This window comes from Echinops telfairi, unplaced genomic scaffold (assembly GCF_000313985.2).
Source record: "Echinops telfairi isolate 266 unplaced genomic scaffold, ASM31398v2 ScPeMD7_29;HRSCAF=101, whole genome shotgun sequence".
NCBI classification, from domain to species: Eukaryota; Metazoa; Chordata; class Mammalia; order Afrosoricida; family Tenrecidae; genus Echinops; species Echinops telfairi.
Window position 1 is genome coordinate 9,958,221 of NW_022103926.1, and position 13,482 is coordinate 9,971,702.

Below are 13,482 nucleotides of genomic sequence, written 5' to 3' on the forward strand. Positions count from 1 at the left end.
CACCACCCATTTATCCCTCCGCCTTTCAACCAGCCCCACATGTGATTATCGGCCAGGCTGGCACAATTCACTAACTCAATGACCTTCCCCAGGGCCGGGTTTCTCCAGAAGATGTCAGAGCAAGTCCCGCCATCCGTGCCTCTAAGGAGCATTCTGGCTGTACGTCTTCCGAGACAGATCTGTGGGGTTTTTTGGCCGTCCGTGGGGCGTCCAAGATTCTTGGCCAGCGCCACAATTCAAACGGGTCGCTTCTTCTTCAATCTTTGGGGCTGAAGGCTTCTTCAGTCTTCAGTATGTGTTTCTTTGTAACTAACTATGATCTGCCACAAGCAAGAGGGAAAAGATAAGGGGGAACAAATGGAAATGATCAACATCCACCCCCACCCCCAGGGGAATGAACAACAGAAACGTGGGTGAGGGAGACAGCGGACAGTGTAAAATATGAAAATAAAAATAATTTCTAAATTATCAACGGTTCACGAGGAAGGGAGGGTGGGAGAGGGACGGGAAAAGAGGAGCTGATACCAAGGGCTCAAGCAGAAAGAAAATGTTTTGAAAAGGATGATGGCAACATGTGTACAAATGCGCTCGATACAATGGATGTCTGGATTATTATAAGATCTGTAAGCCGCCCCCCCCAGAGAGAGAAAGATACAGCATAGCCCTGCTAATATTGTGTCCTGCTTATGTCCTATCCACAACCACTTAAAAAACAAACAACAAAAACGTTTTTTCTTGTGAATTATGTGAAAGTTTACAGACTAGACCATTGATTTTCCATTCGATGGTTCACACTGGATTAGCTTCAGCTCATTCATGGTGCTCTGTGTTTATCCCACGTTCCTTGTTCCCGTGTCTCCTTCTCTCCTGACCGTCTGGGCTCTGTTCATGGGTCACCGCTGCCCTTTCATGTTGGTGGTTAGCTATTCTCCCGTGGAGGAGGGGTGAATTTCACACCCGCAGCATTGTGGTGGTTAGGTGCCATCGGGTCGGCTCCAGCCCATAGCGACCCTGCCTGCCCCAGGACAAGACACTGCTCCGTTCTGCACCCTCCTCGTGATCATTCTTGAGTGGGAGTCCGTGGATGCCGCCGTGGTGCCACGCCATCTCCCTGAGCGCCTTCCTCTCTTTCCACCTCCCGTCCATTTTCCCAAGCACAGTGCCCTTCCCAGGAACTGGTCTCTCCTGACAACATGTCCACAGGGATTCAACGTCTGCCCTTGATAAAAGGTATCAAACTGGCATTAACCTGAAGAGTTACTAAGTATTATAGTCTGGGGAGCTCCACCGGTCTCTATCCTATCAGCAACTGGCCCGCTTTGTCAGCTTGACGTTGCCACACTCTCTGTGTAGTGTGATGATAGACTTGGTCTCTCTGTAGGGCTGGGTGATTGTGTGTGCAGCCCACCCGATGTCGATCTGTCCATCTGTTGCACATTTTCATTGTTTCCATTTGCGTGTATGTGTGTGTGTGTGTTAGTAGCAGAACAGGGACCAGGGGTGTCTACTGGGCATGCGCCAATTCAGGCCCTGAGGTGGTGGTGGTGGTGGTGGTGGTGCGGTACACCTGGATCGGCCCAATCTAGGCCAGGTGGGCTTAATTCAGCCAATGGGTCAACCAGTACCATCGACCACGCCTCCCAGCAGAAGGCCCAAAAAGGCCGGAACCTGGAGACCACCACTCTATTTTTCCAGGTGCTCCTTGGCCTTCTGAGGTCAGGCTGTGTCTCTCTCGCTGGCTATCTATCCGTCTGTCTGTCTGTCTGTCTATCTATCTATCTCTATCTCTTTCTCTCTCTTCCTCCTCAGGCCACCACGTGTGGGTGTGTAGTGCCATGTGGGTGCCTGCGTTCAGTTACTGTAAAGCCTGAAACCTTTTCTATCCTTTATAAAACCCACTGGGATCACAACCTAGGCTTCCGTGTGAAGTCTTTCCCGTGTGAAGCCAAGGAACCAGGCATTTCCCACCCGAGGACTCTTAACAGAAGGTTGTGCCATGAACCCGTGGGCAGGTTTCTGTTTGCCGTCAGCCTTCACGTCTCGTTTCCTGGGTTCTCCTGGGATGGGGATGGCAGGCCACCTTCACAGGGTTTTCAGGTGCTGACCTTTCAGCAGTAGAGGGCCAGGCCTTTCTTCTGAGCATCTCTGGGTGCACGCGAATGGCTGGCCTATCAGGTGGAGGTCAACTGCACCAACAATCGACACCAGCCCCCAACAAAGCAGAGAGCAAGCAAGCCCACTGGCATCAGCCATTTCTGACTCAGTGGTCCCATAGGACAGAGTAAAAGGGCGCCGTGGCTTTCTGAGACCATCAGCCTTCATAGGGGCAGCCTGCCTCCTCTTCCTCCCAGGAAGCAGAGAGTGGCGTCTAACCACCAGCCACCTAGTTAGCAGCTCAGCACTTAACCACTTAACCCGCAGTGACTCTGAGGCTCCTTTGCACCATTCAGGGACTCCTCAATTCTCAGAAGGGGGCTTCTAGGAGAGGGCTTCAAAAAAGTGTGGAAAGAGGCCACTGTCCTTGGTGCCCCCACGAGTCCCACATGTCGCCTTGCTGTTGTTAGGTGTCATGAAGTCCATTCTGACCCACAGCGACCGGATGCACATCAGAACAAAACACTACCTGGGCCTGCACCGGCCGCACAATTGTTCCTGTGCCTGAGCCCGTTGTTATCGCCACTGTGACAACCCATTTCTTTGATGACCTTCCTTGTTTTCCCTACCCCTGTACCTTATCAATCATGATGACTTTATTAGTCTAGGTACTTAGGAGAAATAAATCCACAGCGACTCATGTATAAGAGAGTTTTATGTAAAGAAAAGGTGCATCACGAAAACATCCCAACCCAATGCTGCCCAAGCCCACAAGTCCAACATTAACCCATTAACCCAACACCAGTCCACAAAGTCCTCCACCTCACAAAACAGAGGCAATGATGCCGACTGCAGGAGGAAAGCTGAGTCAGTGAACGAATAAGTGTCTCAGCACTAGCAGGGTCTCCACACGGCTGCTCCAGCACCCAGGGCTGCATCGGGATAGGTCCATGCGGCTTCTCCTTGGGGATGTCTTGTAGGAAGTCAATCTTGCAAGCTGAAGCAGGGAACTGCTAAGGCAGCTGCACTCGGTGCGACCATCCCAAAACAAGAGACCCGAGAACTAGAAAGGTGAGGCTCACCACCCATTTATCCCTCCGCCTTTCAACCAGCCCCACATGTGATTATCGGCCAGGCTGGCACAATTCACTAACTCAATGACCTTCCCCAGGGCCGGGTTTCTCCAGAAGATGTCAGAGCAAGTCCCGCCATCCGTGCCTCTAAGGAGCATTCTGGCTGTACGTCTTCCGAGACAGATCTGTGGGGTTTTTTGGCCGTCCGTGGGGCGTCCAAGATTCTTGGCCAGCGCCACAATTCAAACGGGTCGCTTCTTCTTCAATCTTTGGGGCTGAAGGCTTCTTCAGTCTTCAGTATGTGTTTCTTTGTAACTAACTATGATCTGCCACAAGCAAGAGGGAAAAGATAAGGGGGAACAAATGGAAATGATCAACATCCACCCCCACCCCCAGGGGAATGAACAACAGAAACGTGGGTGAGGGAGACAGCGGACAGTGTAAAATATGAAAATAAAAATAATTTCTAAATTATCAACGGTTCACGAGGAAGGGAGGGTGGGAGAGGGACGGGAAAAGAGGAGCTGATACCAAGGGCTCAAGCAGAAAGAAAATGTTTTGAAAAGGATGATGGCAACATGTGTACAAATGCGCTCGATACAATGGATGTCTGGATTATTATAAGATCTGTAAGCCGCCCCCCCCATAAAATGATTTATTAACATTAGAAAAATAAAAGTATGGAAGTCAATGGGGAAAATAATAAAATAAATTTTAAAATAAAAATAATAAACTAAAAAGAGGGAAAAGATATAATCTGAATAGAAATAAGTAAAAACAAACATAAATAAAAAGCTAACATTCTGCAAAAGAGAGGGAGCAAACAAGGTCCCAGTCTTGGAGCCCCTCCGGATTCCTTACCCGTCAGATCTAGACCTTGAGCTGAGGGCGGCAAAGAGAGGAAAGGTTGGGTTCATGAGGGAAGGGAGAACGGGGAGGGAGGGAGGAAAATGAGGAGCTGATGCCAGGGGCTTATGTGGAGAGCAAATGTTTTGAGAATGCTGAGGGTAACGAACGTACAAATGTGCTTGACACAATGGATGTATGGATGGAGTGATAACAGTTGTATGAGCCCCCAATAAAATGATGAAAAACCAATAAATAAATAATATGGGGGGCGCGGGGAGAGAGGAGAGGTTAAAAGTGAAACTGGGGTGGAGTTCAGGGCAGGTGAGCTGGTCTTTGGGATTGGCTGGGTGGCAGTGGGCTGGGGGTTGGGGTGGACTCGGGTTGGGGCAGGGTGGACAGAGAGAGGGTCAGATGCAGCGGATGGAAGGGGTCTTGTCTTTGAAAAGGTGGTGCTGACAACAGCTTCACTGCACATCCTCACACTGATGCCTCCCCTTTGCACCCTCCAACCCCCCCCTGTGGTCCCCTCTGCAGGACAGGTGCAGGGGTGCCCACCCTGCCGGAGTTCAGTGACTTTGTTTCGTCCACTTTTCTAGCACCCCTCGGTTCCACTCGCTGCCTGCTGGGCGGATGAGGACTGTCCTCCAGGGGAGAAAGGGTCGCACAGCCACGGTACTGGGGTCTCTAGCCTCCCACACCCTTCTCAAGGGGCTCCCTGCCGGGAGGGGTCCTGGGGATGGGGCAGGTCTGGCCCAGCCTCTGTGCCCTGTCTCCCCGGGCCCCTTTCCCCAGTCCCTGTGGGCACACGGAGCTCTGGAGTCTATCTTGTTTCCAAGGCATCAAAACAGGCCGGTGTGTGGTGTATAACGCCACCCACAGTACCTGTGAGGTCTACGGCTGGTGCCCCGTGGAGAGCAGTGTTGTGCCAGGGTAAGTTTCCCCGCTCCCCCTCCCCTTGACAGGACCCCCAGAACCCAGGACGCCTGCCCTCACCAAGTCTCTCCACCCCCAGGAAGCCCCTGTTGGCCCAGGCGGAAAACTTCACGCTCTTGATCAAGAACACCATCACCTTCAGCAAGTTCAACTTCTCCAAGTAGGCCTGGGTGACGCTCGTGGGGCCCACCGCCCAGGCCCAGGCCCCCGCTGCATCTGACCCCTCTCTCTGTCCACCCTGCCCCAACCCAGATCCAATGCTCTAGAGACCTGGAACGCCACCTATTTTAAGCTCTGCCGCTACGATCCCCACGTCAGCCCCTTCTGCCCTGTGTTCCGCATCGGAGACCTGGTGCAGGCGGCCCAGGGGTCCTTTGAGGAGCTGGCATTGCTGGTGGGTCTGCAGGGCGTGGCCTGAGCGGGTGCAGGCAGAAGGCCCCAGACCCGCTGCTGGTGGGGCAATGGTGCCATGTGTGCAGGGCGGCGCCGTGGGCATCCGCATCCAGTGGGATTGCAACCTGGATGCCAGCTCTGAATGCCACCCCCACTACTCCTTCCAGCTGCAGGAGAAGAGATACAATTTCAGGTGGGCGTGGCCTCTCTCTCCCGGCCCCAGCCCTGTACCAGAGCTGCTAGACCTTGGCCAGCATCCGCCCCCACCCATCCCCCAAAGGCAGACCACACCCTGCCTGCCACCTGGATGCTTCCTGCTGTGTGCATGAGCCTCCCTAAGCAGAACCCATCTCCACCCAGTCCATCCGGACTCCTCGGGCCCTTACAGAGAGTTTCTGAGACTGCTTGTCTTTTCGGGCGCAGACACCCCATCTTTTGAGGCTGGTGCAGCTGGTGGGCTTGAATCATGGGCCTTGTGGTTAGTAGTCCAATTGCCTAAGGCTCCCGAGTGGGGGGTGAGAGTCTCAGGAAGAGGGTTCGGGGCCAGGAGGGAATGGCCTCAGTCACCTTCTCTTGCTCAGGGACCCTCTTGGCTCCCCCTCATTTCCTCCCATGCCCCTGCCTGCCTGCCTCCCAACCAGCACTTCTCTGCACCCTATCTTATTCCCAGCCTCCCCCTCCATTCTGTAGGGGCCTTTCCTTCCCTTCCTGGCCGTTTTTTTGGGGGGGGGGGGGGATCAATGGGAACGCAGAAAAACTCCAGACTCGTACTACAGATACCTGTCATCTGAACGGACCTGCTTCCCCTGTTTGTCTCTGTGCTTCCTCCCAGACGGAGCAGTGGTCCTGCTGTGTAAATTCCCAATGGGAGCGTTTGAAGGGAAGTGGCAGACTCCCAGACAATTACCCTTTTCAACAACCCCCACCCCAGAACAAGAACCTTCCCCACGTGGTGACTCGACTAGTGTCACACTTACAATCTCCAGATTCCACTGTCACAGAAAGACCACAAAGGGGGGTGGCTGTCAGGAACAGAGCTTGACTTTTTTTCAGTTTGTGAGGTTAGAGATGCAAGTACAGCGTGCTGGCTCTAGGGGGCGCTTCCTCTGATGCCCAGGGAAGACCCTGGTCTCTTTCAGCTCCTGTAAGCCCATAAAGATGGACAGTTTTTGAAAGCCTGGGAGCAGTTCTACTCCATCCTATGGGGTCTCTGTGAGAACAGACTGGATGGCAGTACATGGGGGTCTTCCTTGCAAGCTCCCATGCACATCCACTGAGCCCAGAACTGAAGGCCTACATGGTATTTGCATGTAGGGTCGACTCCCTGCCCGGACCTGCACCCCCCACCTCTGTTCTCCAGGTCCTGCCTTGGGACTTCCTGAATTCCGCAAAACCAGGCCAAGAACAGAACCGTCCCTGAGTGTCTCCTTCTCCCCTAGGACAGCCACTCACTGGTGGGAGGCCCCTGGTGTGGAAGCTCGGAGCCTGTTCAAAGTCTATGGGATCCGGTTTGACATTCTTGTCACTGGGCAGGTAGGGCCAGGCCGGGGGTGAAGGGTGACTGGGCCTGGGAAGGTACAAGGGGCTCAGCTGGGGCTCTCTCAGGCAGGGAAGTTCGGGCTTATCCCAACCTTCATTACCCTGGGCACAGGAGCTGCGTGGCTGGGCATGGTGAGTGTGGCCAGCCTTGGGGTGAGGGCTGGGGGATGGTCAGAGAGGGTAGCAGTGGATGTAGGGGCGGGGTGGTAGCGGGGAGGAAGGGGACAGATCATGAGTCTCCCCTCCTCTCCCAGGTCACATTCTTCTGTGACCTGCTGCTCTTGTACGTGGACGGACACGCCCATTTCTACAGGAGGAGCAAGTATGAGGAGGTGAGCAGTGGTCGGCCTAGCGGCCAAGTTCTAGTTCCAGTTCCCTCCCAAACTCTCGCCCCCGGCTCTGACTTTGCTGTCTGGCCCCTGCAGGCCAAGGCCCCAAAGGCACCGGCCAACTCTGTGTGCCGTGAGCTGGCTTTCGTGCCCCCCTTGGCTGGCCTGGCCCCAGCCCCAGGACACCTGGTTGGTCCCATCCAGAAGCTTCCTGAGACTCCTGCTTGAGGCTGGCGGCTCTTGGAGACCTCGTGGATGAGGCAGGCTCTGCAGGACTGGGGTTTGCGCAGATCTGCTGGCACCTCAGGGCTTCCGAAACTGTGGCCTGTGCCTCGGCTGTTGAACGGAACCTCCCACTGACTGTTGGGGATGACAGCCTGTTCTCCCTCCAACCCTCCCTGCCCACAGCCCTTTACTGAGCTCTGTGAAACCCGAGCCAAAGCCCTGGGGTAGTGTCCACTGCTCTTAGGAGGCTAGGCCACCCACAGCCCTTGTCTCTGCAGCTCTGGGGTCCCATTAGTGGAAAGAGGCACGAGGGGGCAGATGGTCTGCGTCTCAGGATCCCAGGTAGGGCATGATGGCCACTCCGCCCGGCCACGCCTGCTCGGTCCTGAGCACCAGCTAGTTACTTTCCAGCGACAGCTTCAGGGGACGATGGGGGAACTGGATGGCGGGGCTGAGATCCCATGAGCCCTCGGGGCCTCTTCATTATTGGAGCCCACCATCCCCCTAGGAACTCTGGGAATGGACAGTCTATACATCTGTAATTCACTACCACGCCAGGGGACTGTCTGACCCCTCACCCCTGTGCCCCCCAGCCCAGAGCCCTTGACCTTCAGCAGAGGTGTGTGACTGTGAGCAAGCTACCAGAGTGTTTAGAAGTGTCCTATGCAAGGACAAGAGGCCCTGCTGGCCTCCAGTTGCTTGTGGGTGCTGGCTGTCAACCTCCCCCAGGCTCTGTTTCGTTATCCAGAGAATTCCCAGGGCCTTGAAGACTGCAAGGGAGTAAGCTGCAGGGACAGAGGCCTCCCGGAGAGGTGAGGGGCTGCTGGGCCCCTGGATGCTTGCGAACGGAGCAGCGGGGACCATGTCACAGGTCTCGGGTTGGGCAGGCACCCCAGTAGATCAACAAAATCCTTGTGCTCCCATGACCACTCAGTCCCTGGGAAGATGCCCCGGGGAGGTGGGCTCCGAAGAGCTGGGCTGGCTGAGTGGCCGGGAGGTCGGGTGCTCCCTGCAGAGCCACAGGGCCCCAGCTGTGCTTGGAGTAAAGCCTGTCAAAGTCACCAGCTCCCTGCGTCATCTTTGCTGAGCAGGATGGGAAGGAGGAGGGGAAGTGAGCAGACCTGTGTAGCATTGCCAGGGAGACACCGTTGGGAGGTGGGGTGGGGGAGACATGCACAGGGTGCAGAAGGGGTCTTGGCTTCCTGGGGGTACCCTGGACTGGGTGAGCCTCCCACCCCACCCCACCCCCCAGCCTCCAGGGGGCCTGGGAGGGAGCCAAGTCTAGCCCTGAGTGCTTTCTTCCATCTGTGCACTTTCGCCTCCAGACTGTGTGGGTGGATGGAGCACGTGGGAGCGTGGGTGCTGGAGAATCAGAACAGCGACCCAATCCTGGAAAATCCACGTGTGGAAAACGCCCAGACATATGGCCATGTGGCCCATGCACAAGCGCGCACGCGCGTGCACCCCATACTTCTGTGTTCCTGACAGGCCTTGGGTACATGCTGTGTTCTCTGGGAGACCGTGATGCTAAGGCCCCATTGGGGATCAGAACTGTCCAGGAAGGAAGGGCTCAGCTTCTCCTTCCCAGACAACCCCTGTCCCAACCCCGCCCCCCCCACCCCATCTGGAGGCACAGGGCCTGGAGATGAAGTCGGCCCATCCCATCCTAAAACTGAAAAAAAAAACAAAACAAACCAGCACACTCCCATAGAGTTGATGCCAACTCACGCAGAACTGCCTCTGTGGGTTTCTGAGACTGGAACTCTGGCCAGGACCAGAAAGCCCTGTCCTTCTTCCGCAGAGCAAAGGGGTGTTTTCAAAATGCTGACATTATGGTGAGCAGCCCAATGTGTAACCACCATGCCCACCAGAACTCCTCTACATACCCCCCCCAACCCCCATCGTCCCTGGGGAGGTAGGTTGCTGCTGATCCACATGAGGGGTGGCCCCTGCACGGGGCTGAGCAGAGGGCCCTGGCCAGACAGGAGGTATCCAATCCCGAGCCCAGCCAGCGTCACTTCCCCCTTGTAGAATCTGATTGCTATGGGCTGACGACAAGCTCCAGATTCCCAGTGGGTGAGGGAAGACAGAATGCCACAGTAACCACGCCGTGGGCCGCGTGGATGGCCAGCAGTTATTATTGTGTGAACCCTGAGGCTGCAGGACTTTTCTGCCTGCCCACCACCTCACAGCCCCGCTCTCTGAGACACCCAAAGTTCAGCACCGTGGCTCAAGTCCTAGGCTCCCAACTTCAGGACCCAACTTCACGGGCTGGCTGGCCGTTCCATGCAGTCAGGCTCCGGGACAAGTGCCTGGCCAGTGGGCTGCACCGCCTGCACTGTGCCCTCCAGGCCGCCGCTGGGAAACACCACATAGCGCGTGGTCGTCAGCCCCAGGGGTTCCCGAAGATTCTCCTTGCTGTGTCTGATGCCATAGCCGAAATACACAGTCAGTCCTGCAGGGGTGCAACAAGACTGAGGAGCAGCTCCCCTCCTTCCCCCTCCCTCTCCAATCATGCAGGGTCCTGATCCCCAGGGTCCCCCTCGGGTCCCCACTCACCGACCAGCAGCCAGATGCAGAAGCGGAGCCAAGTCAAGTAGCTCAACTTCAACATGAGACAGACATTGAGGAGGATGCTCAGCGCTGGAATCAGGGGCACCAGGGGGATCTGAGGGGACACGGGCAGGGCTAGACGGGGCTGCGACACAGATCGCTCAGCCCCGCAGCCTGACTTGGCGGAAAACCCCAGAGCGAGCAGTCAGTGGTTCAGCCCCACCAGCTGTTCCATGGGAGAAAGAAGAGGCTGTCTGTTCCGTGAACGTCTACAATCTCAGAAACCCACACGGGCAGTCCTACTCTGACCTACGGGGTTGCAGGGAAGCTGAATCCGCTTGACAACAGTGGGGTTTGGGGTTTTGGAGAATCTGAGGATGTCCGCGGGTGGTGCAGACAATCAGCGTGCTTTGTTGCTAACTGAGGAAGATGAGCCATCGAAACCCACCCCTAGAGGTGCCTAGGAAGAAAAGTCTGGCGGTCAGCTTCCCAAAGGCCATTCCCTGAAAAACATCATGGAACACCATTCTGCCTGGACACACAGGAAGTGGCCATGAGTCGGAAGCAACTCTATAGCAACTGGTTTGGCAATTTGGAGTTGATCTTCAGCACACCAGGCAGAAAGGCAGGGGGATACTCATATTGGCCTCCTACCCCTCTGAGCCTTGGCTCCATCTCTAGCAGCAAAAGAGAGGGGCCAAGACCCCAAGGCTTGGGACTGGGCGGAGCGCACGTGTGCGCTAGCTGGGAGACGTACCCGGAAAGTGTCCTGTTGGTGCTGTTGCTGGTAGGTTCCCAGGACCAGCAGACTGAGCAGAAACATGCTGCCGCTGACCAGGATCAGCAGGATGTAAGCCCAGCCCGGAAGGGACAGGACCGAGCCACCGAAGACTACCACACAGCCCAGTGTGATGGCGGAGGCTACCAGGATGCCGACCGCCCACATCACGGCAGCTCCGGGGCCACAGCGATCCAGGAAACCCAGGTAGCGTCTAAAGGCGGGTCGTAGCTGCCCTGGCTCAGTGGCTGAGGCTAGCCCAGCGCTCACTAGCTGTAGCTGATCTGAGAAGGAGTTGTGCTCCTTGCTCAGGGGGCCTGGGCTGGGCGGGCTCGGGGAGCTGGGTGGAGAGGCCTTCTGGAAGCGTAGTACGATGATGCTGGTGGCCACGAAGGTGTAGGCCAGCAACGTGCCGATGGACAGGAACTGGACCAGTGCCTCGAGGTCCAGCAGTAGCGCCAGGAGGGCCATGAGGACCCCGAACACCGCAATGCCCACCATGGGCACTTGTGTCCGGGGGTGGATGCGGGCAAACATTTGAAAGAAGAGCCCGTCGGCGGCCATGGCGTAGACGATGCGTGGAAGGGAGAAGAGATTGCTAAGCAGGACGGTGTTCATGGCTGCAGCAAATGGGGGAGGGGGCTGGTCAACATGGCGGGCAGGCCTGCCAGGGGCCACTGGTGGGGAGGGACCAGGGTGCAAGCAGCCAGCCCCTTGGGAACATGAGCAAGATCACCACCACCCAGGAAAAGAGAAGTCCAGTTTAGGACCCATTGGAGCACCTGCCATGCACCCAGAAAGTACAGTGTGGGGCCCGGGCATGTGAGTGGGTCCCTCCCAGGAAGGTTTAGTGGAGAATCTCTAATAGTTACGGTCTCCCTGGACCCTGGGCACAGCTGGTACAACGGAGGCCTCCCTTCTTCCCCGTACCTGTCCCCACCCTGCCCTCTGGACCACTCACCGCAGATGGAGCCGACGGCCACAATGACCCCAGCCCAGCTGTAGCCACGCCGAAAGAAGGCATCGGCCAGCGCCGAGTCCGGGTCGAGGCTGTGCCAGGGCACCATGAGGGTGAGCACGGTGGAGACCAGAATGTAGGCGCTAGCCGCCAGGCTGAGGGAGATGGCTATGGCCAAGGGCACCGCCCTCCGTGGGTTCTGGGCCTCCTCGCTGGACGTGGCAATGACGTCAAAGCCGACGAAGGCGTAGAAGCAGGTGGCAGTGCCAGCCATGATGCCCGAGAAGCCATAGGGGACAAAGCCCCCTTCCTCCTGGCTCCAGTTGTGCGGGCGGGCCAACACGAAGCCCAGGATGATGATGAAGACGATGACCACCAGGCTGATGGCCGAGAACGTGTGGTTGACCCAGGAAGAGACTCGGGCTCCGAAGGAGACGAAAGTGGAGGCCAGCAGCAGGACGCCTGCAGCCAGGAAGTCTGGGTAACGGGCCAACAAGGGCACATCCCAGATGCCCAGGTGAGTCTCGGTGAAGTTTCGGATTTGGTGGCTGAAGATGGCGTCCAGGTAGCCGCTCCAGGCGCGGGCCACAGCAGCGCCCCCAATGAGGTACTCCAGAAGCACATTCCAGCCAATGAGAAAGGCCCACAGCTCCCCCATGGACACGTAAGTGTACAGGTAGGCAGAGCCCGTGCGGGGTACCCGGGCCCCGAACTCCGCATAGCACAGGGCGGCGAGCAGGGAGGCCACAGCAGCCACGGCGAAGGACACTAGTACTGCGGGGCCGGCCATCTCCTTGGCCACTGTGCCAGTGAGGACATACAGGCCTGACCCCACCATGCCGCCCACACCCAGCAGGGTCAAGTCCAGCGTGGACAGGCAGCGCCGCAGCGACGTGTCCATAGTCGACTCCTCCAGGGGCTTCAGGCGACTCAGCTTCTTGCAGAAGCGGGCTAGGCTGGCAGCGCTGGGCAGTCCGCGGGCCATGGTGGGCAGCAGAGAGGGGCACAGAGCGCGCTGGCACCTGCCTGGGCCAGAGAGAAATGAGAGGCTGTTTGGCCTGCTTGGCCAGCCTGTCAGGCCCTTCCTGGTCCGCCCATCCAGGCGCTCTGAGCCCGCAGGTCCTGCAGACAGGTGGTCACCGGGCAGCTCCCCAGGTGGTGTCTGCCCACCCCGGGGCAGTGGAAGGGGGGCCAGTCGGAGCGGGACCTGAAGAGGAGCAGCGTGGCAGGGGGTGGGGAGGGCAGCTTCGCGGAGCTCTGACCAGGAACCAGTCCAGGGAAACCCGAGGCTTCCTGGGGCCTCCACCAAATGGCCTGGATCCGAAATGGGAGTGGCTCTGCGGCCAGGGCGTGGCCCAGCCGCCACCCGGCCTCAGACAGCGACAAGAGCACCCCCTCCCTGCTGCCTCCGATGACAGTGAGGACCGGACCGGGCCCGGCGAGCCGAGCCGGCAACGAAGCGGGAGCCCCGGCCCAGCGCCCTGCAGCCCAAGCCCCGCGCATCCCCCGCACCGGGAGCCACCAAATGTCGCAGCCAGAGCCAATCCCACCTCGCCTCGGTTCCCAGGTGTTTGAGTTCCCCGCCCCTCTCCCCCCGCTGCGACACAGATCGCTCAGCCCCGCAGCCTGACTTGGCGGAAAACCCCAGAGCGAGCAGTCAGGTGTTCAGCCCCACCAGCTGTTCCATGGGAGAAAGAAGAGGCTGTCTGTTCCGTGAACGTCTACAATCTCAGAAACCCACACGGGCAGTCCTACTCT

At 57.4% G+C, this 13,482-nt stretch overlaps 2 protein-coding genes across 3 annotated transcripts in view; one reads left to right on the plus strand and one right to left on the minus strand.

Annotated features, from left to right (window-relative positions):
- The window catches only part of P2RX6 (purinergic receptor P2X 6), an 11,129-nt gene extending 2,633 nt beyond the window's left edge, over positions 1 to 8,496 (plus strand). Inside the window, exons 3-11 of the mRNA XM_004716356.4 lie at positions 4,613 to 4,688; positions 4,853 to 4,946; positions 5,029 to 5,109; positions 5,202 to 5,343; positions 5,429 to 5,535; positions 6,782 to 6,875; positions 6,948 to 7,013; positions 7,136 to 7,213; positions 7,307 to 8,496. Of these exons, the coding sequence (XP_004716413.1) occupies positions 4,613 to 4,688; positions 4,853 to 4,946; positions 5,029 to 5,109; positions 5,202 to 5,343; positions 5,429 to 5,535; positions 6,782 to 6,875; positions 6,948 to 7,013; positions 7,136 to 7,213; positions 7,307 to 7,438 (870 nt within the window). The 3' untranslated portion in view covers positions 7,439 to 8,496. The remainder of the gene's footprint in view (positions 1 to 4,612; positions 4,689 to 4,852; positions 4,947 to 5,028; positions 5,110 to 5,201; positions 5,344 to 5,428; positions 5,536 to 6,781; positions 6,876 to 6,947; positions 7,014 to 7,135; positions 7,214 to 7,306) is intronic.
- A 1,039-nt stretch (positions 8,497 to 9,535) lies between these two features.
- SLC7A4 (solute carrier family 7 member 4) lies at positions 9,536 to 12,768 on the minus strand. 2 transcript variants are annotated; one of them, XM_045289626.1, is made up of 5 exons: positions 11,728 to 12,768; positions 10,746 to 11,386; positions 9,995 to 10,103; positions 9,668 to 9,890; positions 9,536 to 9,635 (listed from the first exon to the last, which is right to left on the minus strand). In XM_045289626.1, exons 1-4 carry the CDS (start codon positions 12,707 to 12,709, stop codon positions 9,700 to 9,702), a joined length of 1,923 nt encoding a protein of 640 aa, XP_045145561.1. In that variant the 5' UTR covers positions 12,710 to 12,768; the 3' UTR covers positions 9,536 to 9,635; positions 9,668 to 9,699. The 2 variants fall into 2 exon arrangements, with proteins under 2 accessions (XP_045145561.1, XP_004716378.1); XM_004716321.2 differs by having other exon boundaries at positions 9,536 to 9,890.
- Positions 12,769 to 13,482: the final 714 nt, after the last annotated feature.

Coding starts and splice junctions, on each gene's coding strand:
- SLC7A4 (XM_045289626.1), bottom strand. CDS start 12,709: ATGGCCCGCGGACTGCCCAGCGCTGCCAGCCTAGCCCGCTTCTGCAAG. Junction 11,387..11,727: donor GGCCGTCGGCTCCATCTGCG/GTGAGTGGTCCA, acceptor CATTTGCTGCAG/CCATGAACACCGTCCTGCTT. Junction 10,104..10,745: donor ACCAACAGGACACTTTCCGG/GTACGTCTCCCA, acceptor GTGTCCCCTCAG/ATCCCCCTGGTGCCCCTGAT.